This window comes from Lactuca virosa, chromosome 3 (genome assembly GCF_052849685.1).
Source record: "Lactuca virosa cultivar CGN04683 chromosome 3, Lactuca_virosa_CGN04683_v6, whole genome shotgun sequence".
Lineage (NCBI taxonomy): Eukaryota > Viridiplantae > Streptophyta > Magnoliopsida > Asterales > Asteraceae > Lactuca > Lactuca virosa.
Genome location: NC_136428.1, coordinates 48676975 through 48700495, shown reverse-complemented (window position 1 = coordinate 48700495; position 23521 = coordinate 48676975). Strand labels below are relative to the sequence as shown.

Here is a 23521-nt window from a genome sequence, read left to right as displayed (position 1 = left end):
TAAAACTAAAAAAACTTTCAAATTGGGAAAAAAAACATCAAAATCTAACAAAGACACTAATATATTCTAAAAGAATAATGTTGCTAAGAATCACTTTCAATTTCATGGTCCATTCTTCAAGCATCAGCTGCTTCTGTGGAAACAAATCAAATGCATAAATCAGTGAGAAAAATATCCATATTCCATTCCAACAGAATTGGAATTTGTGATTCCATTCTGATAGAATTGGAATTCAAGATTCAGTTACGGTATGCATTCTGTTGGAGCAGGTTGATTTTTCCGGGGAGAATCTGAATCATTTGGTTGTTGTTGTTGTTGTTGCAATGGGAAGTTGTACCCTTGGTGGGGCATTAAATACACGAAATTTTGTTGACCCATTGCCGGATTTTGAGGATGGAGGTGACCCTGAGACTGGTACATCTGGTAGTAAGGTGCTACCGTAACCACCGCCGGAGAAGGGTGGTGGTGGTGGATGTACTGTGGTGGTGGAGCAGCAGTTTGAATAATTTGGAGTTGTTGGGTTGTTGGTAATGAAAATAAATAAGGAGAATTTTGAATTTGTTGTTGTTGTTGTTGGATCTGAATTCTCGTGTTTTGATCAAGGGTTTCGTTTAGATCAGTAGATCGATTATTGTTACCAGAAGATTGGATTTGAAGAATTGGCGATAACTAATCGCTGCAATTAAACCAATGATAAACTCCATTAAAATCAAAAATAGATAGTATGCATTGCTGATATAAGCAGAGTAGTATGAAATACCTTAAAACTGAATCTGAAGAAGCCAAATCAAATCCCGTAGATTGTTTTTGCTGAAATTGATGTTCATCCTTTAGATAAGCCATCTGTAAACCTTGATAGGATGAGAAAGGATCAGATTGTTCCGGGATCGCCGTCGCAGAACTCATCGGAGAACCTGAAACCACCACTAGACTCGCTGTAGGGATGAACCCCGCGTCGTTTTGTTGCTTATGATGTCGTTGATGTACAGTCATCTGAGAAAATTGCTCTTTGATTCCTCCTCCTAAAACCTTCGGATGATGCCGATCTTAAGAATCGCGACCATGGTGATGTCGATCTTGTTCACTTTCGGTGGTTTTAAAAAGTCGATGGAGAAAACCTAGGTAGGTAGGTAGCTAGCTGAAGTCAATGGTTACCATAATTATAGGATATTATTTGTGGAAACTAATTATCAAATTACCTATTTACCCTTATTTATTTATTTAATTATTTGTTTTTATTTTAAATTTTGATTGGCCCACATTTATGTATACAATAACACAATAATTACTTTGAATACCTGAACCTAGCTCTCTCTCTCTCTCTCTCAATATATATATATATATATATATATATATATATATATATATATATATATATATATATATATATATATATATTACGTTGACCTTGATATAACATATGATAAAAAGATTGAATCTTTACACAGTTTTTGGATATGGTTGGACCAAAATATGGAAATACAGATAATAAAAAAAAACATAATACACAATACCATCACGACTTCTTTTTTTGATATTTGAGCTCTAACACTAATGTTGATGTGTGTGTGTGTAAATTTTGTTCATGTATGCTTAGTCCTTTAGTAAAATTTGATCTTTATTTTTAATATTTTTTCAATAAAAGAGTAACATTAGTGCATCCTTTTTCGAAATTTGATCTCTTATTTCTGATGTGTGCTTAACATATTTTATTATTATTATTATTATTATTATTATTATTATTATTGTCATTTGTAGCCCAAATATAGCAGTAATCTTACTAATGTACTGCACCAGATCTTGAAGGAAATTGGAGAAGATTTGTCTAGATTACATATTCTTGTGAATCTGGCAGTTAAGTTACTTTCTATATATCATGATCCATGATTCATGTGATGTATATGTTTTGACATTGGCTTTGCATGTGTACATCGAAGTCCAGATGAGAAGACCACCATTTGTATGGTGAGTTTGAATCAAAGGCTGGAAGAACATGAAAAAGAAGTTTTGTTACATCTTTTCATATTTCCATGTATTTTGATTTATGATTAAAAATGACATTTTTCCTGTTTGCTATGCGGAAAAGTAGGTTTCTAATATGTGGTTGTGGCAACAAAATTAGATTTGTATTATGTTATTCTCTTTTTCTATTTCATTTGTGGCTACCTAACCCACTTTTTAAATGTAATTTGTTTTTTAGCAGAATTACCAACACAAACACAATTCTAAACCCTCCAACCCATACAAAGCATGAGAAACTTCTCTAGTTTATTAATTAATTTAGTGTTTATTGTAAAAAATAATAAAAGAATAAATTTTAAGAAAATACATTTTGATGACAGTAACTTTGTTTCATTGGAGCTAGTACATGAACTTTTACCTCAACAGACATTCATGATTCAATATTTTATGTACATAGTTGATCAAGTTATTGGTTCATTGAAGTAAATGTTCCATCAATACAAGCACTATGAATACATTTTGGGTTTCTTATTCACAGTAGAAAAGTTGAAGTCATTAAATACTGATTAATAAATGCGAGTTGTAAGATATTGAAAAGAAGTTGCAAAATGGTCACATCTCAGACATCGATGATGACGATTTATTCAACGAGCTAGAATTGTTACAAAAATACCAATTAAATATGATATAGCTAACACAAAACTAAATTTCATAAAAAGGATAAATGCATATCTAGTTTTTTGGCTACCACATGGAATATTGTTGATTATTCTTATTACAGTTACATAAGTGTAAAGAAACTTTTTAAAATTAAAACTTTTAAAATCTTAAGTTTTGGCTTTGATTTCGATTGAGAATAGTTTCTTAAAAATATTTATTATGAAAGTATAATAGATGAATTTGCTTCTAAAAATGCTAGAAGATCCATATTTAGAAAATAATAATGTGTTTGTTGTTTATCTTGTTTTGGAAAATTGTTTGTAGTAGTTTCAATTTATTATTAATGAGTGAAGACATGCATAGGGTGCTTAGATTTAATAATATTTTACAACAACATTTTATAGGGTCTCAATTTAATTTTCTTCATTAATACGGACCCCTGAAAGTATGGTTCTTCCTGGTCTTATGAAGTACTTTCTTTTTCTTGATATTTTTTTTATTTTTTGAACGTAAGTATCATTAAACACGGCCATTCTAGCAAGGAGCTAGAGGAAAACAAAAATTACAAGAACTTTATAGCATTGGAAGGGTTCTTAACCCATTTAGTCCAATTCAACTTACTACTCTTAATCCTAGTATATAATCATATGATGGAATACAAAATCAAATATTTGTCCTTTAAATTTTTGGGTTTTATAGCATCAAAAACCAACCAATTTCGGTAGGACCAGATTGAGCACATGCAACACCCCACCACCACCTCAGCCAGCCTTATGAGCTTTCCCCTTGAAACCATCAGGAAGGTCTTGTAAAGCAAATATTCTTTGTCTTGATATTGATATATCTCCTTTTCTACTTTGGTATAATAACGTGTCAATTTAAAAGGAACATGTGGGCCAGGTTGTTCAAACTATCAATGTTAAACTATTGGGTTGTATACTTGTATATGTTTATTTGCAGCCCTTATGAATTGCTCATATAACCGGGCTCTATTAGCCCATTTTGTAGTAGTGTGTATTCAAACTTAAACTTGAACTTGATAAATTTGATTTATTCACCTAAGTTACATTATGAATGACTAACAAAGTTTTGGTAAGAAAACAATTAACATGTAAGACACAAATATGTATAAATTTACTCTTTATAATGCCTTTGGACAACTGAGAAACAAGTGTGTGCAACAATCAAATAGTTTGGTATTATGATGAATCTCTATTATCTAATGAATTAATGGTTATGGATCGACGAATAGGACTATTGGTGATGGATTTAATAATGAACATTCTTTTCTTGTGTAGTTGATCCTTTAAATAGAGGATCTTGGCATCGACTCTGGCTGAAAACCCAATATGGGTCACCTTCCTGGAACTTTGCTTCTCTCTCAACCACATGTCATCATCTACAACAACTTCCCTTCCATACTTCATTTCCTGGATGACATGATCATCCATTGGATAAAAGGACCTGGTGATGACCATGTAAATGAAGTAGGGAAGAAGAGCAACGACTACAACTAACAACGTGACAATCCAGTACACGGGTGCGGGTCCCACGGCTTCAATCAGGAGTTTGAATTCTCGGCCGGAGTATACGGGTGGAAGAACACCATAGAAGAGTAAGAAAATATACCAACACAAGATGCTTCCCCAGATGAAGATATGTTGGATCCATGTAAAGTGAGTGATGATTAGAGCAATCTGAGAGTTTACAGTCCATATGACGACAGTGTATGTGATCACTCCTAAATGGGCGATGTCTATGACTTCTCCCCCTTGTCGGAAGGCTGAGGAGGATAGAATGTTGACGTTTAGGATGAATATGGTGACAGATGTAAGTATTCCATTTCCCATCCACCCCAAGATTCTCTTCCAACTAAAGAAAATACCCTTTTGTCCTTGTTGATAAAGGGCCGGAAACTGATATCATTAAGGGAAAACGCTGGTGTTAGTCTTTATGATTGATAATTTCATCTTTTTACGGAAATATATTTATATATACCTCAAGGCAAATATCTGAGGAAACATCTTGTTCCAGGACGCCTAACGATATCACAGGAAGGGATGTGAGAAAGAGATTGAACATAAGCATATACCATCCGTCATATAACACGTCCCCCGAGAATTTGGAGTAGAGTTCATAGTAGAATAACGTAAGCCCAAATACAATGTTCTTGTATACGAAATACAGAATCTGCAGGAATACACGATCGATTTAGAAAGTAAGTCATCATACTTTTATACCCAAAAAAAAAAAACATATTCTCTAAATTAAGTTTGGTAGAGACCATCTTGGAGATTCTCTTGTAACACCAATGCCCATGCACTATTAACAAGCGTTCCAAGAATCGAAATTGGGGCATTGAGAAATCACTTGCCATCACAGCCTGCATTCCTTCCATACCACTAATCCCAATGCCGATATCAGCTGCTTGAATCATACCAACATCGTTTGCTCCATCTCCAATCGCCAATGTCATCTTGCCACTATATTTCTTCACTAATCGAGTAATCTAAGTTTGCACAAAATTAGATGCCGATGGAATTTCTAATTGTTTAGGATATGATTTGAAGTAATTAAGATGAATCTAGGTGGATTGATTACCAAGGCTTTCTGTTTAGGAGAGACACGACAACATATAACAGAGGAACAATTAACTGCCAGCTGCAAGAAATGGTCTCTTATGTCATCCCCCAAAGCAATTTCAAGGGCTTTTCCGTCCACCACAAGACCAAAAGGATCATCCTTGGTTTTTTCGTTAACTGTCATTTGATAAGAAGCCTCGATTTGATTTAATATGTCATCTGTCATAGCCTGAAAGCTACAAAATGTTGAATCATTACCCCTAACTCGGATTTTTCTACCTCAGATTGAGTAAATCGACTCAATTCAAGTTCATAAATATTCACCTTTAGTTGATTCTTTGATTCAGCGTCCCTGCTCAAACTCAGATGAAACTGCTTCATATCATGCCTAAGCAAACTACAAGCGAATCTGACCAAAAAAAAAAAAAAAAATAAAAAAAAATTGGAATTTGATAATTGATGAAGGCGCATCATATCTATTTGAGAATTCTAACCCAATATTAACTGCAGTCTCCTTTTTGTCTCCGGTAAGGAGCCATATCTTGAGTCCAGCTTGTGCGAGTTTATCTATGCATTCTGCAACCTGAAATCCATGTTAGGAAGTGATCAATATTTTGTCATAGATGAGAAAAGAGAGGTTGAGTAAATGTTTTACCCCATCTTGTAACTTGTCATCAACAGCTACAGCACCTAACAACACCAAATCTTTCTCGATGATTTCAGATGCATTCTCTAGCAACTCCTCTCTTTCAGGCCCAATTGTGGCCTTTGCTTTAGCAAATGTTGAGCTCCATTCTTCATACTCCAAATCTTTAATCTTTCGATAAGCAAACGCCATTGTCCTTAACCCATCTTCTGCATAGTTTGCAAGGTGCATGGTTGTAGCATGTTGGTATGTCCTACCACTATCACCTAGCCTATCAAAGATGATGCTACACAATACAAGAAATCTTTACCTCCATATTATTTCATTTTCATACCATTTTAGGTCAAAGATTAAATCTTTATCCTCAAAATTACAAATAAAGAAGAGCATTCGATCAAGAAACTTACTTGTCAGCGCCTTTACAAAATAGGAAAATCTGACCAACTTCATCACGAACTATCACTGACATCCTCTTTCTTGAGCTGCTGAATTCTAATAAGTTCAATAGCTTGTATTCCCTGAAATTTAATCATAGATATGTATAGTTTAAAAAGGTTAGATAATAAAGGGGGGCGATGAAGTCATAAAGATAAAGAATATCATGGGAAAGCATCGACCTTTCGACCTCCTCTGCAGCGGAAGAATCAATCTCTTTGACAAACATTGAAGACTGAGTTCTTTTGCAAAATTGGAAACCAAATTCTTGAGCTGCAATCAGAAAGGTCACTTCTTCGGGGGATTCTGCTTCATATTTGAGTTTATGGCTTCCTGTTTCTTCTCCATTTTCGACTGGTATACCTGTATGACATAAAGCCATGACTCTGAAGAACATCATCATATCCCAGACATTCGATCCATGAACCCACATTTTGTTCATCAATCTATCATCTCTAAAATTAAAACCTTTTATACCAAGATTTCTCATACTTTTTGCATCATCCAAGACACTGTTCTTTACTTCATTATCCTGATCGGAATAAATTTCGTGCATCTCAATACTATCTCGAGGCGTGGAATCCTCACCATCTATATTGAAACGATAGCTCTCGATGTTAATATTCATTCTGTGAGAAGCAGCACGAACAATCGCATTTACATCACCACCATAAGAAATTCCTTCAATGGAGCACTTCCTGAACTCCATTTGGTTACATGTTAAAGTCCCGGTTTTATCAGACAAAATCATCTCAACCTGACCAAGTTCCTCATTCAAGTTTGAAGTTCGGGCTTCAACTGATTTCCCAGACATTTCATCGAACAGTTGGAGGTCATTGTTTATAAGCATTGCTTGTAAGAACTTGACTACTTCAATGGAGACGTAAAGGGAGATTGGGATCAAGTAACCATACAATATGAGTGCTCTCAAGAACTGAAGAAACCCAGAAATGAGTGGTTTATTAGGATCAAAAGACGCATCTGTGTCTTCGAGTAACTGAAGGTACCACCATTCTTTAGCTGTATGTTTTCTGTCTGTATATCGAGCAGAACCAATGGAGGTGATTAAAGATATTAGAAGCAACATGAAGAACAGAACATAAATTACATGATCCATCTTTTTTTCTACTCTGCTACGTTTCGAAGGCGATTTCATAGAATTTCGAACCACTTTCGTATCTCTTCCGGTAAATACCACAACTCCATAGACATAATCCGTATTTTGTAGCTTTGAATCTCGGAGAAGGAGCTGCGAAGGGGATAAAGGGTATGAAGAAATCAACGTATCTTCATCTTCGTCTCCAAACTCCAAATTTGCAACAAAAGTGTAGAGACTCGAATTCGGATCTTCACACCGAATCGTGGCTTTAAACTTATCGAACTTCAGTTCTTCATCAAAACCCAGAGTACATTCCAAGCAACGTTTGATTTTCAGATTGGTTTCTCCATCTAAATTCATAGTCTCAACATAGCAAACACCGTCTTCATAGCTAGAAGATAACAACAGAAGATCACTTGGAAAATACTCATTCTTGCTCACCTTCACAACATCCCCCACTCGTAGCGCCTTCCATGGTCTGTCAAGAAACGATCCATTTCCAATATGAACTTTCACTTTCCTCGAATTCACCTCCAAATCCTGCAAGAACCGATGCCAATCCTCTACGCCCTCTTTAAGCATACTGATTCCAACCACAAAAACCAAAGGTGCAATCAAGCTCAGAGGAGAGAAAGGAGCTAAAGAAGTAACCGATAAAACCGCAACTAACAAGAAATATAGATTTGCCACCCTACGGAACTGCTCAAACAACGACTTAGGAAGAAACGTCACCACATTGTACTTTGTTGTGGAGACATCATTGATGGGATACTTATATGGTTTTGTTCTGTGCATCGCTGAATCATTACAGAAAACAACTCTGGAGAACCCAGGCTGGCCGAAATCCGATTGGTTCACCAGAGGTGGTGACCGTAAACAAGAAAACGTGTAAAGATTGCTCCATTTTACTTTTCCTTTCTTTTTCTTCTTCCTCATCGTCTGAACATTTGTTGCAGATGGTTGCGTCGCCATTGTTGGGTGTTGTTAAGAGAGGTCAAACTATGATTGTTTTTTGCAGTAGTGGGTGGTGTTATTGAAGCTGGTGTTTGTATGAGAAACGGCACATATTGACAGATGAAGAATCACAAATGTGAATTTTGTTTCTTTTGATGATTTTATTAATGGGAAATTCAGAATCTTCTAATGCTCAAATTTGGAGCTTTCTTGGATCTTGTGTTGTTCTTGGAAGCTCAGCTCAGGCCTTTTGTAGCAACATAGTTTGACAATGGAGGTCGGGATTGGGTCATAAAGCACAAAGAAAGCACCAATGAGATTTTTTCAAAACATAAAAATAAAAAATTATTGTTTAATGGAATAATTCTGGGTAATCATGGTAAACATCATAATAAAAAGCCTAACAAATTTAAAATTATAAGGATATTAAGTATATTATCTGCATCTATTTAAAAAAAGTAACCTAAATTGGGTCCAATAGTATCTAACGAAACAACCGCTTACAATATATATATATATATATATATATATATATATATATATATATATATATATATATATATATATATATATATATATATATATATGAGTAGGATCAGTTGAGAATACCAAAAAGGTTGAGAACGTGAGAACACATCTGGACCACTTAAATATTCAAATCTAAGGCTATCATCAAACGGGTAATTTATGTTGATTCTAAAACTATCGGTAGTAAAATGTAACTTTTAAAATGGCATAAGGGTATAACAGTAATTGAAACTTTAGGTCAATCCTATAATTTCTCATTCCCATTCTTATTTCCATTAAAGATTGCCGTTTCCCTATTCATTCCCCTATCAGACGATTTTTGTAGCCCTAATCGGACCTGCAAGCTGCTGTGAAGATAAAGACTATTGATGGAGTCTTCGATCACCCCATTTCTCCTTCGTCTTCGATCTTCAACAATCCATTTACCTCTCACCAATCTGCAACGCCGCCGCCTCCTTCTGCTGCCCTAGCCCCGACAACGCAAGCTTCGCTGAAGATGGTGCAGCGACGTCGACTTCCCCGACCATTGAGGCGTCTCAGAAGAGATGAGGAGACGGGAGTGGATTCAAAGCATGAAACACAATTTGAGGTAATTTGGTTGAAGGAAATCGAGATACGGAGGGAATAAATCGAACGCACATGGGTGTATATCAATTCTCCTGTTCTAAATCTACAATCGATGATTTTTTTGAGGTTAATGGTCTTCATCGTGTGTATATCAATTCTCATGAATCGATTTTTTCATCAATTTTCTCGTTCCTGTTCTTATAGTCAATTTGATTTCATGATTATTAATTTGATTCATCTCGAACATGAAAATTTCTGATGATCTGTGAATGAAATTGATCTTTGAAGAATCGATTTGGTGTTTGATTGAATGCTAATCTCGAAGTCTGGTGATGAACGGACGAACCAATTGGATGTGAAGACTGAATCGCTTTGCTGGGATTTCGGATTCTTGGTTGTTTATAGTGATTTTGATTTTGATCGGAATTAATTTGATGACTGGTTCGCAATCGCTAAATGGGTTTTACATTCGGGGCTTAAGACAATTCGCAATCTGTGATAAAGCTGAGTCGGAATGGTTGAGATTGTTCTACATAGTCAAAACCATAAAAGTCAAAATCGACTTATGTAAACGAAGAACAATGGATTGTTGATTTGGTTGTGGAGGGCGTATTTGACATCGGGTTCATTGGCTTTGTATCTGGGACGATTGGGCTGTTTGATTAAATGCGTGAGAGAGGTATTCATTTGTGAATAGTTGGGTATTTATTTGTTAATAACAATGTATTCATTTGTAAAATAACAGTGCAATCATGTGTGAATGAAAGTATTTATTTATGATTAGATGTATTCTTTTATTCATTTGTGAATACCAGGGTATTCATTTGTTAATAACAATGTATTCATTTGTAAATAGCAGTGTAAACATGTGTGAATAAGTGTGTATTTATTTATGATTAAAGGTATTCTTTTATGAAGAAATGATAATTTTTACACCTCTTTTGTTTTCGGTTGATTAAAAGAAAGGTGGATTACTTGTAAATTGATATGTATTCATTTGTGATCGTAGTAGTATTAGTTTTTTTGAAAAAAAAATCGTTATGAATACAAATGTATTGATTTGGGGTTTGATTTCTATTAATTTTTTCGAAAAAAAAACGTGAAATAGGATAAAAAAAATTATTTTTTAAGAAAAAAAATTTAATTTTTTTTAGTTAAAAAAACTTTTTTTGATAAAAATATTTTTTATATTTCATTAATAAGAAAAATAAAAAATCAAATATTTCCTTCTTTTTTGGTAACTGATCCTAAATTTAAGGGAATTTGATTGATTTTATTTTATTTTAATTTAATTAAAATATACAATTACTAATATGACCTTATATATTGATTGGTCTAGAACTGTTCTCGCGTTCTCAACCTTTTAGGTGTTCTCATTTGATCCTTTCCCTATATATATATATATATATATATATATATATATATATATATATATATATATATATATATATATATATATATATATATGATAATTGATAACAAAAAGTATATCTTAAGTATATTATTGGGAAATTGTCATAAAAGTTTTCAGAAAAGTTATATTTTAGTTTTAAGATTATTTTTTTTTAACATAAAAGTCTAGATTATTTGTAAAAACATGATAATATGTCATTTCATGTTTAAAAAAAAGATTTTGTAAACTTGAGCCAAAATGAAATAAACGGGACTTTTATATTCAAAAAAAAAATCATGGGACTAAAGTGTAACTTTTCTGAAAATATTTGGACTTTTCTGACAATTTCCCAATATTATTTTTATTAAAGAGTCCTAAGATTATATTAGAAAACAAGAACAAATTACTAAAATCGTCCCTATGTTTTGTCAAAAATTACGTGTTTGGTCCCTAAGTTTTTTTTTTTTTGCACTCGGACCGTCCCTATAATATGATTTTATTGTGTTTTTCGTCCCTAACCGACTTAAAATGACTAAAATACCCTTATTGGTTATTTTATTTATTTTCTTTATTATTAACCTATTAAAAATAAATGTTTTAATATATAGGGCCAACCTAACCCTTTATCCCCCCACTGCATACGGTTATACTCCCAGTGCATACATGCTCCATTAACCTCAACCTCTCACCAGACACTCTACCTCCCTCTTCTTCGTCGAAAACCACCATCAATAAACTTGTTCCTTGCCGGAAACCACCACCACTATCTTTGTTTGATGGTGTAGAAGAGCGGTGACGATCGTGCAGAAGAACGCCATTTGTTTAACGTGAGTCCGAGACACAACCACCATCATTTGTACGTTCTTCCCATTCTCTAGCGGAGCCACTCCATGATCTTCTTTCTTCTATGTTGCTTGAGGTGTCGTCGCAGGCGGTGACCTCGTCAGAGTAGACATGAGGTGGTGGAGTTAGTGGTGTTCTATCACCTGCGACATGAATGTCCAAGCCCTAAATCACCACCGACAGAATCGCCTTTGCCTTTTTCTCGTTGCCTTCATCCAAGCCCTAAATCGCCACTACCAATGTCTAACAATCCCATCATCTGAAGAGTTAATGTCCTTCATCTGAAGAATCAAATTCCATGCCTTAAATAACAATCGGGATTAAACACACTCCTCCTACCTTCTTCCTTGTTGGATTTACAGAAAAAGAACCAAAAATCAATGAACTATGGTTTTTATTTCTGGATTTACAAAAACGAAGATTCTTTTTGGGATTGTTTTGAGAATTTTTGGGATTGTTCTTAATGTATATTTCAAAGATTTACATATCTTTGTTATTTTTCTTATGTGTTTTTTCTGGAATTATTAGGATTGTTATTGTGCATTTTTCTGGAATTTTGGGGATTGTTAGTGTGTTGACGGTGGTTGATGAGAGTGGAAAAGAGAGCAAACGATTTCAATGGCAGCGCCATAGTTCTTGTATTTGCCGGTGTTTATGGTTCAGGTGTTCGTCGGAGTGTGCTCACCAGAGTTGAGAGATGGCAACGGATGAAGAAAAAAAAAGGACAGAGACAAGAGAACGAGAAGATGGTTGAGTGGGTAGTGGGGTTGAAATGGGCCCGTTTTATTTAGTATTATTATTAAACATAAATCAAATAATAAAAATAAGTGAAAAAAAATAAGAAAGGGCAAAAAAGTCTTTTCATATCAGCTGGGGACGAAGAACGCAACAAAATAAAACTGTCGAGACAGTCCGAATGCAAAAAAAAAATGTTAGGTACCAAACACGCAATTTTCACCAACCACAAGGACGATTTCAATAATTTGTTCTAGAAACAAAACTAGCAAAAGAATTAGCCACAAGAAACAATACAAGAAATTAAATTTGGTTTTTTAAGTCGATCAGACTATCAATAATAACCTTTATTTTTACGAAAGTTTTAAAAACCAGATTTCTAATTGAACTGGTTTTCAAATTTTTGTGTTTTTTCTTATTTTTTTACATACATATATGCATCAATACAAATGCATAAAAAAGGTAACATAAAGTATTATACCAAAACAAAATACAGTTTTAAATGAATAGCAACGCATCAAAAAATTTCATAACATCTATTAATTTTTAGTAATAAAACAACATCATTTAAGTTATAGAGAAAAACTTATCAAATATATAACATAGAGGAGATCTTTGTCGTTTTGAAGGTCTATAAAGTTAGCTAATAGAGTATTAGAGATCAAGTCAAATGTTATTATCTTCTCATATTTACTTTTTTAGAATTGTACAGAATAGATGGTTATCAAAATGTACACGGTGATAATAGAAGTTTAAAAAGATGTGAAAAATGTCATTAAAATTTGCTATGCAAAATGTCCCATTTCAATATGTTTTTATTCAAATTAACCGGTTCAACCGAGATTTTATAAAAATCAGTCGGTTCATTTTGATCCTGAAATAGACATAAAACTAGTGTTAGTTGCACTGTTGGTTCCCCGTTCGATTGGCTAGAACCGATTTTTAAAACATTGATCATTACTACAACAAGACGTAAGACAAGAAACACAATGCATCGAATTAAAAAGATGCTCCAAAACACATACGACCCTCCCAAACACCTTGATGTCTTTATACATCCATAAAAGTCGAATAACATATGAAACAATCGTGTGATAATATTTTTCTTGTAATCCTGAAAAGTGAAACCCCTACTTTGACCACTCGATCAACGTAAGAGGGTGCAAATGTGTAATCCCCCACGATCGCACATTTGTAATCGTCGAACATTCGCAGGAAACATGTAAACTCGATTCAATTGTCAACTCACAAAAAGAGTCAGCATAAAAGTGACTCCAAATGCATCCCATCCAATCTAAATTATCTCTAGTTGTCATTTGATCCCCCTAAATCTCATCGTCAATAATCTTCCAAATTTTAGCATAATTGAAAATAGCTCTATCAAGTATATTATATGAATCTATGTATTATGCCTCCGATATGGGAACCTAGTAGTTGATGAGTGGAATTTCACGCGTGGGGTTTAGGATTCAAACTTTGTCATACCTAAAATATTGCTAGTGTTCAACGATTGACCTCTCATGTGGGTCTTGGGGAATGTTGACGTTGGTGGTTCAGATAATACGGTTTACCATTTTTATGCATCTATGTATTATCAAAGTTATTTAGTTTAAACCTAGAAAGCAATAAGTCACATATACATTTGCCATGCAATATATTACATATATTTATACCAATGCATTTCATGTTTGGTGATAGGCATCTTTTAAAGGAACCAATTATGAAATTAGAATAACTTTCACACTAATTTCAAGTTTTGAATTATAATTTTTTTAATATGACATATCACAGACGTGTGAATCCGGCGGTGTGTTAAAGAAATAGAAGTGTTCCTCAAATTAAGGTATGGTGGGCATGGGTTTGACTGATTTAAAATATTAAGGATACGGAATCTAAATTTAAAAATCTTGTATCGACTCATATATATATATATATATATATATATATATATATATATATATATATATATATATATATATATATATATATATATATATATATATATATGCACGTTTATTACAACAATTCTTTATATAAATTTATAAAAATATAAATATTTTAATCAGTAACATTTATATTTTTATACCAGCATGACACCTAAACATGAAACTCGATAACCGTTGTAGTTTGCATGGGTAACTCACGGTAGAATATGATCTTATAGATCGTGGGTGACTTTGGTGTGGCTCCAAAAACGAGAACACGAACATGGTTTTGAACGGCAAAGATGGAAGTACGTAGGACTCCTTTTTTTTTAAAGTTTGAAAGTCAGCAATACTCATAAATGTCATTAACTCTCCTTTTCCCTTTTCTCCTCTTCTATAAATTCAATACTATTATACTATTATCCAACAAAAAATAGTACAGTTCATTGGTATCCTTAAAAGATATTTCTTCCGTTCCAAAATTATTGTCCACAGGTAAAAAAAAATACACAGATTAAGGAAACGTTAATTACTACTAACTTTATACAATAAAATGACAGTTTTGTTCTTACTTTGCATTTAATGTTCCATTAAATGTTTAGTTTGTTAAGTAATAATGAGGGGGTATTTTGATGAAAATGTTATTTATTTTTTGAAGTGGACTATTATTTTGGGACAAACCAAAAATGAAATATGGACAATAATTGTGGGATGGAGGAGTATTAATTTACAAGATTGATATCACTACTTTTCAACTTCTATATTGATATTTTTTGAGAAATAGACATAACACGGTTTCTATAAATATTTGTGTGGGTTAAATCAGATTAACAACGAATTAAAACGAGTTTCATTTGAAAAAAATTCTATGATACACATTACACATAAGAACTGGATTGATCTGGAGACATTTTTTGTGAAAATACTTCTTTGACAAAGTAGATTAAAGTTATTAAAAGAACGAGATGACATAAGAAAAGAATTTACATACAAATGGATAACTTTCGGCCATTTTTATATCTTTTACTTTTAGCTTTGTTTTTTAATTATATGCATTTAACATGCTGGAGGTCAAGTATCACCCTTAATTGGACCGTTTTTTTTTTTAATATTTCGTTAATCTCATTGTAAATACGAGGGTTATATTGAGAAAAAAAAATTAAAAACGAGGGAATGAATCTGGGTCATTCATTTCGAATTTGTCGTTTAAGCGTTCTAGCATATCCGGAGGACGGAACATATCATATTCATATATAAATACGTATATATGTATATTCATATATGAATACGTATATATACATATTCATATATGAATAAGTATATGGGTTATTGTCATTGTAGCCCCAACAATGTTTAGTATATTGGTTTAAATGATCTCTCGTGATTTTTTATTTTTTATTTTTTTGTCTTTTAAGGGTACGAACTTGTGTTTTTAGGTTTTAAAGGTCATTATGAAAAATTTGAAGGGGTCACCCGGTGACCCCCATCCTAATCATCAGTTTGCATATGCTACCTAATTGTCGTGAAGATAGAACTAATCCATCTCATTTGCCACGTTGGTGTTAGAGCTACGACCAAATTAAAAAAATCTCATGCTCCCAACTTGTTCATCAGCAGTGATAAAGAAAAAAAACAAGGGTTTGCTTTAATGAACATATAAAGAACTCCTGCAAAAGGAACAAGATTGATTGAGTGGTTATAATGATTATTTTCCCTCAAAATCGAAAGCTTAAACCCAAAGTCATTGTTAATTGGTTGGATTTGCAGTGGAGGTTCGTAAATTGCGTGGGGATATGAAGGATTTTGAGATACAAGTTGCAATCAAGTTCACTCTTCTCTCTCCTGTCTTGTTTTCTCTCTTTCTGTGTTTCTGGAACACACACACACACATACAAACACACACACAAAAGCATCTACAATCTGAGTTCTTGAATTTTGGTGGGTTTTATACATGAGTACGCACACACACATATTCACATCCGATTTGTGCAAAATATCAAATTATCTAGGTTTTCTGGAATTTCATGTTGGTTTTTTTGGTTTTCAAAAATGATTTTGGTTTCAATAACTGAAGAAATCGTTTATGTATTTGTGTTCAAGAATTGAAACAATAGTGTTCTTGGTCTAAAACAAACACAAACCCAGAACTTAAGATCTTAAATCGGGTTCATGGTGAAGCAAATCTTCAATTTTTGTGATTTTTATTATTGAATCTGGTTCTTGAGTTCCAAAAATGAAGATTGGTGAGAAAAACCTAGAAGGTTGATTTTGTTCAGATCTTCCATGGTTTGTGTTCTTGATAAACAGATCTGGAATCGATTTGGTTCAGATCTTCCATGGTTAGTGTATTCGGAGGCAGAGGCTACCATCTCTTCGGCTCTTCGCCATCGCCATTGACACTTCTGAAATCCACAAAAAAAACGTATTGAATAACTAAAATCCTAGAAATCTTGATACTTGAAGTCGTCTTCAAGAACAAAAGCCTTTAATCCTTGAAATCATCTTCAAGAAAAAATTAAGGATCGACGATTGCCATGTATTTTAAGAACAAAAAGATCTGGAAATCCATAAATCTTAAATCCCGATGGCATGTATCTGGGTATCCGGAAGACTGGAAGTGTTTCCAATGGTTCTAGTTGTTAGGGCTAGGATCTCAGAACTACAATCAGGATCCCAAACATACTACAGGATCCTGACTATTATTTTCCAAATATTTATAACGGTTATATACTCTATTATCTTTCTCACATATGCAGAAATAATCAGCCAAAGACTTATTCTCAACGAATAGTCGTCATGACCATGCAAAAGACCCGGAAGACCAAGTCAAATAACATCTATAAGATGATCTCGGAGGATACCGGAATTTTCGGAGTTCTTGTTATTAGCTTTAAAAATCACTTGTATTCATCACACTACACACAAGACTTAGCAGAACAACAACACTTGTACTTATACTCATTACATTTTCTCTGTAATCGACTTTTTCAATCAATAAAATCATCAAGGCAGATGATGATTATCACCTCCTAAGGTTTTATGTCGGAGATCCTAGCAAGGATCAAGGGCTTTTCTTGTAAACAACTTGTGTCACTTTGATCAACATTTTATACTTGCGTTATTCTGAACATCACAATCTCTCATACACTTTGGTCGATTCTTGCTTGCTCATTTTTTGACCAAAACAATTTGGCGCCCACCGTGGGGACGTGGTGTTCAAAATCCTTAAAAAATCATGTCTACTCAATCGACTATGTCCTCTTCCTCGATTCCTCCCATTTCCTCCAAAAACCTTCCACCACCGCCTGTTGGAGCTCCCAAGAAAGTCTCAGAAACACCAAAGAAAAACACATCTCTGGACGTTACCACCGGACTCCAGGATCCTCCTGTATTGATGTATAACAACGAAATCTTTGCTATAATAAAGAGACTAGAACGACAAGTCGCCCAACAGCAGGAGGATAACAGGACAATTCTCAAGGAAGTGGAAAGAATGAGGAAAGAAATCCACAAGCCTTAGGAGGCAGCGCCCTCGATCTTGCAGCCCAGGATCCTGAACTTTGATAACCCGGGATCCTCAATGGTTCGTCGCGAGATAGGATCCTCAATACCGACCTATGTTCCCGCTTTGGGCGCGACTCCGAGAAATTAAGCCTATACAACCCAGGATCCCAACGAAACCTTTGTTACTCCCAATAATAAGGATCCTGGTAACCCCGTCGATAATAATATCTTTACTAACAACTCAATGGATCTTGATACAGGTTTAAGCCCGATCATGGCTATGGAGCTACAACAAATAAGACAAATTGTAACGCCCGCATATTCGGGCTAGTCAATATAGAGATAATAAGCGTTAAAAATGATTTTTGATAGAAGATTACTTAGGATAAATAATCTTAACCAAAGTTATAGTACATGTCACAAGGATTTTGTACATATAAAGAACGTTGAAATTCGACTTATAGTGAAGAAGTTATGACCCGTCGAAGTTTTGCGACAAAACCAGCACAGACCCACGTAACGTAAAAAGTGAATTTTTGATAAGCTACTTTTTAGCCTTATCAATCTAAACTAAAGTTGTAGTAGACGTTAAACCGATAGCGTGCATATAGAGAACGTCCAAATCTGACTTCGTTTGAAGAAGTTATGATTTTTCTAAGATTTAGCATAGCAGTATACAGCTCAGAAATCGAATTTTAGATCGGTCAATTTTTAGACAAAATGATCTAAATTAGAATTTAAGATCTCATTAATAGGAGTTAAACGATAAAAATACAGTCGAAAACGGAGTCCGTATGTAGAAGTTATGAATTTTATACGGTCGTTAACAATGTAATCTTCTCATACTGTTAAATTTAAAATCGGTCAAGAATTAGCCAATGGGGTCAAAAGGAAAGTTGTAGATCTTGTCAATACCTATGTGTGGATATAAAGAACGTAAAAAACGGATATCGTACGAAATTTATGATTTTTTTTAAAATTGGTTGTTTTATCTGTGTCCGGCGCCATGTGTCAGCACCAGGTGAAGCCTTGGTGCCTACGCAAGCTCACAATGTGAGAGGCCCCCAGACAGCCTATAAATAGAGGTGCAAATCTCTCATTTCTTCACACCAAATCCATTCTTTCTCTCCCAATACCCCCAAACCCTTTCTTCCATTCCCTAGCACTTCCCAAGTGTTAGAGGCGAGTCCCGGAGCGCCAGAAGGCTCCGAGAAGAAGAGCTTTCGGCCCAGAAGTTCTGCCCCTGCAGAGCCCGGCTCCTAGCTAAACCCCATTGTAAATGAGTTATGCTTACTCTAATTTAAGTATAACTTATGTTTAAGTTCATTATCGTTATTATAAACCTATAATATGTGCTAAGTATTATAAATTATACAAAGTGTTATTATAATACCTTTTAACTGCTCACGGTACGGGGAATCTGGTTTGAAGGGCCGCATAGGGTTGTTGGATTTCAGAATAGCTTAAAATCCCATGCTCCCAAACCATCACCACCGCACTCACCTTGAGTCGAACCCACATCCAACTGCATCCAATCAGATGTTCGTGTCATGCTTCGAACCCCAAAACCCTCAACCTGGATTCATCCACAAGTCTGCTATGCATAACAAAGAAGATGCCGACCAACCATTGGAAGTTTCATGAACTCCCAACCTACACAACTTCAATCCAGGCGGCCACCCGGGTCGTCTCCCCTCCTGGATGGCATGAAAACTTGCCCTGGTTCCACCCCCGATCCAACTCCTAGAATTTCTGATCATTTCTCCCCCACTTGGATTAGTCAAACTCTCCCATCTCACAGAATTTTATGGATTCCCAACCCATCCTATCTTCATAAAACATGAACCGACTATAACCTGTGCTTACCAATACTAGTGTTCCATTACTAGCCGATCTCGATGATTGCCCAACTCCTTAAATCCAGATAGATACTCCTCGAGATCCCAACAACCCGATAGCCCCAAACAATTCCCATGATACAAAACCAAACCCTGAAGTCCTTTAAACCGACGACTAAAGATCATACTTCTTGCTCAGAACTGGGGAATCTTCACCCCAATTCACCATCCTCAAAGAATTACTGAATTCTAACCATCTTCAACCCATGCAAAATATAAAATTCCCCTAACACTTCTAATGACTAAGCAACTCATGCAACCGTCACCACCATCTTCTTATTATCGCTCCTCCCCTAGCAATGGTAGTGTTTGAACCCAAAAGTTCTTCCATAGAGGATTGCCGATCCTACTAGACCAAAAGATGAAACAACTAAACCCTGACTTCACTGGAGAACTAACCCGCTAATCCTGACCATATATCCTTCAATCAATACCCCTGAATTGATCCCATCAAAGAACTGGAATAACAACTGAACACACTGAAACCCGCTCAACAAGATACGACCCACTAATGATTCATTAAAGACTTTCGGCATACAAAATGGCATATAACAATCCTTGATAATATAACCCAGACAATAGCAGAGAACCAACCTGAGATATTGCTTACCCAAACCAAAGCAATATAAATTTCTGATAATAACCAAGAAGAAAGCAGAAGATAGCATACCCGCAAAAGCATCTGTTGGAATCTTGACCTCCTCCTCTTGGGTTACCCCGACCATCCTATTAACCGCCAGAACAGCCGAGGTCCGACCCTCGAACCTGGCAACCCATCTATCAATGACGCAACCAATGATGTCGGATAACTCCTCGTATAAGGCTTGTGAAACCTCCTCGGAAATCCAATCATAGAGTCGACCCTCCTGAGGACATGGTGCAAAACCCACCTCCAATCCCAAATGGCAAGAACTAACAATATGATCCTCCTTCCTGAAGGATTCTAGGGATCCACAAGCTTTGGGCTCCAGATGAGCCCCCAACTTCCCCACTACAATCTCGGCCCGAAAGGCCCCGAGATGACCATCCACGAGCTCCAAAATCTCTTCCTTGACTGAACCAAAGATCACAGGAGTCCATTCCAAAATATCACGGGTAATCTCCAATGAGATGAACTCCCGCATGCGCTCATCGACCGGCTCAGTACCTTCACCTGAGCCTAAACCCGAACCTGAACCTCCTTCCTGAGAGCTCATCACCATACAGAAAAACAACATGCAAAATGATCGGAACATGCCCACCAATCCTCATCCCATAAGCTCCCTAGATTCTTTGAAACTTTCCCCGATTCGAGTATGAATCCTGTGCTTTCAGTAGTACGGGACCAATACTACCTTCCACACCTATCCATACTTTCCTCAAGAATCATCCCAAATCCTCTTGGTCACCTTCTCAAACTGATACTCCACCCGATCGCTAAACAACGCAACTAAACTCACCGAAGCACCTCCTAGGCTTTCCCTGGGTTCCCGACCTCACCCTGCCATCAATTGCTGAAGAACTCCCCATAATGCCTATTACCCATCTCATGGATACAATCACATGCAACAAAGCTTAGATAATCCTTCGAGTAACAGACTCATCCCTACAACGGTTAGACTCAGACAAGAGTTGCACAATAGGGTCAAATCCATCACTCTGAGATTATTCAACCTTTGTCACATATGACTCAACATATTCACTTAGTAGCTAACTCTCATCACCTAAGAGTCCCACAAAGCACAAAGCAAGCAACATTTGTGCAATAGCAATCCATTCCATAGAATAACCCAAGAACATTCAAAACTCACATTCCACAACTCATGTTATGAACCTTCACTCTTACTGTCGACTGCCTTACGCATACAAATTATACCCAAACAAGCATCCCATGCTTCCTAAGCTACAAGGCATCACATATTAGGCCAATCTATCACTGACTAATTAGGACTAGCATGCAAGTCTACAAGCTCATACAATAGGAATACAAGGCATCTCTCCTAGCATTCTATCATGCAAACACTGAGCAGATCCTTAGCCCTAACTAGCATGTGATTCATAGATTCATAAATCAAATCATATCAGATAACAGGTATAGGTATTTTGGGAAAAACTTACTTGAGTTCGGTAGCTTGCATGCACCACACCCTTTCTTGTTTTAGAAAACTTATTTTTCCTTTTTAAATCATTTTTCTTTCATTTTTGAAAAACTTTACCAAATCCTTAGTTTGAGTTCAGATACACCTGAGAGTATGTCTGAATCTCTCGAACCAAGGCTCTGATACCAACTTGTAACGTCCTAAAAATAAGACCCAAAAAGTTTCATTTTTAATTTAATAAAATCAGTATTTCAAAAACATTATCAATACAATCCAAATAAAATCAGTGTATCAATCGTCATATGAAATCATAGAAAATCACAAAACACGGAACGAGGTGGTGTGTGCTCTACAATCATCCCAAACTCTTCTATTTGAAAACCGAAGTACCTGAAACATAAACTGAAAACCGTTAGCACAAAGCCTAGTGAGTTACCCAATATACCACATACCATACATAAGCAAACACATATAGGGCCCCCGCCCCACATCGGGCCTCGCCCGATATCGAGTCCCAAACTGCATCGAGCCCCACTCGGTATACAAATTTGTGAATCACCAGGCCCTGCCTGACTTCGGTCCCCGCCCGATACACATATAAGCATATAAACATCATCATACTAACACATGAATCAATCGCAAAGATAATAGCATACACTACAGCCATCGGGCCTCGCCCGATATCGAGCCCTGCCCGGTATTCATATTAATGCCTACACATGCGAGAGTCATGCAGACATCTGGAATACTAACATAATAAACCATGGGCTAGCATTGGTGCCTTCGACCTGCTAAACACAATGAGGAAACTCACCTAAAAATGTTGAATCACACTGAAAAATCCCTGGCTACTGGTCCGACAAATCCCCGAGCTATCAACATCAATTATCATTCAATTAATAATCGGATTCCAATCCACACTAAGTGTCCAAACCAGGGTAAAAGACCTTTTTACCCTCTTCATAAATTGGCCCAAAGCCAAGGCCCAATCCAACAATCTAAAAGCGCAAATTCCAGTCAAACACCCACGACCCAAATATGGCCCAATTTTCCAAATTGGGCCGAACCCCTTTTCATGGGCCTTAAACCAAGGTCCAAAAACATTCCTAGTCCAAAAATACTTGAATTCTAGTGGCCCAACAAGGCCCAAAGCACCTAAGTCCAAAGATGGCCCAAACTGAAGATCCACCAATCCGAGGCCCAGCCTGCTGAGTACGCGGGGCGTACTCAGCTCTTGTACACAGCGTACTTGCCTTAGGGCTTGTACGCTAAGTGTATATGTTTGTACGCCCAACATACCCTCGCATACAACCAACTTCCATATTAAGCTCCTATTCCATAAAGACTTTACTCCACGACCTAGATCTGACTTCTTTGGAGTGATTTATCACGTAAAGTTACCAACTTTACGTTCATGCATGGCTAAATGAAGCTCTTAAGCTTAAAAGGACTTAATGTATGACTTAATGCATGCATGAGACTCAATACCCCCATAAATTTGGCACCTTTATGCATAAGGAACTCTCAATAAGCTCAGATCCAAAAAGAATAAGTCCTTCAAACGTATTAACTCAACAACCAACCCAAAAAGGGACCACAAACATAAAAAATCAAGCCATAAAGAGATCAAAACATCTACAAGCCAAAGTATGAACTTGATACCTCCAAAGTCTTGCAAAAAGGGTGATGATTCTGCATCTATGAACTCTGCA

At 35.7% G+C, this 23521-nt stretch overlaps 1 protein-coding gene across 1 annotated transcript; it reads right to left on the bottom strand.

The window, feature by feature from the left end:
* Positions 1-3747: 3747 nt before the first annotated feature.
* Positions 3748-8542, bottom strand: LOC145165628 (putative phospholipid-transporting ATPase 4). The gene is made up of 9 exons (XM_079084393.1): positions 6468-8542; positions 6258-6368; positions 5860-6136; positions 5699-5787; positions 5529-5613; positions 5224-5433; positions 4907-5131; positions 4621-4812; positions 3748-4538 (listed from the first exon to the last, which is right to left on the bottom strand). Exons 1-9 carry the CDS (start codon positions 8354-8356, stop codon positions 3822-3824), a joined length of 3795 nt encoding a protein of 1264 aa, XP_078940519.1. The 5' UTR covers positions 8357-8542; the 3' UTR covers positions 3748-3821.
* Between the last annotated feature and the right edge of the window lie 14979 nt (positions 8543-23521).

What these genes read in the sequence shown, in the direction of transcription:
- LOC145165628 (XM_079084393.1), bottom strand. Translation starts at nt 8,356, where the DNA reads ATGGCGACGCAACCATCTGCAACAAATGTTCAGACGATGAGGAAGAAG. An exon ending in ATGACAAGTTACAAGATGGG is followed by an intron (nt 5,788 to 5,859) that starts GTAAAACATTTA and finishes CATGGATTTCAG; the next exon opens with GTTGCAGAATGCATAGATAA. An exon ending in CTCCTAAACAGAAAGCCTTG is followed by an intron (nt 5,132 to 5,223) that starts GTAATCAATCCA and finishes GTGCAAACTTAG; the next exon opens with ATTACTCGATTAGTGAAGAA.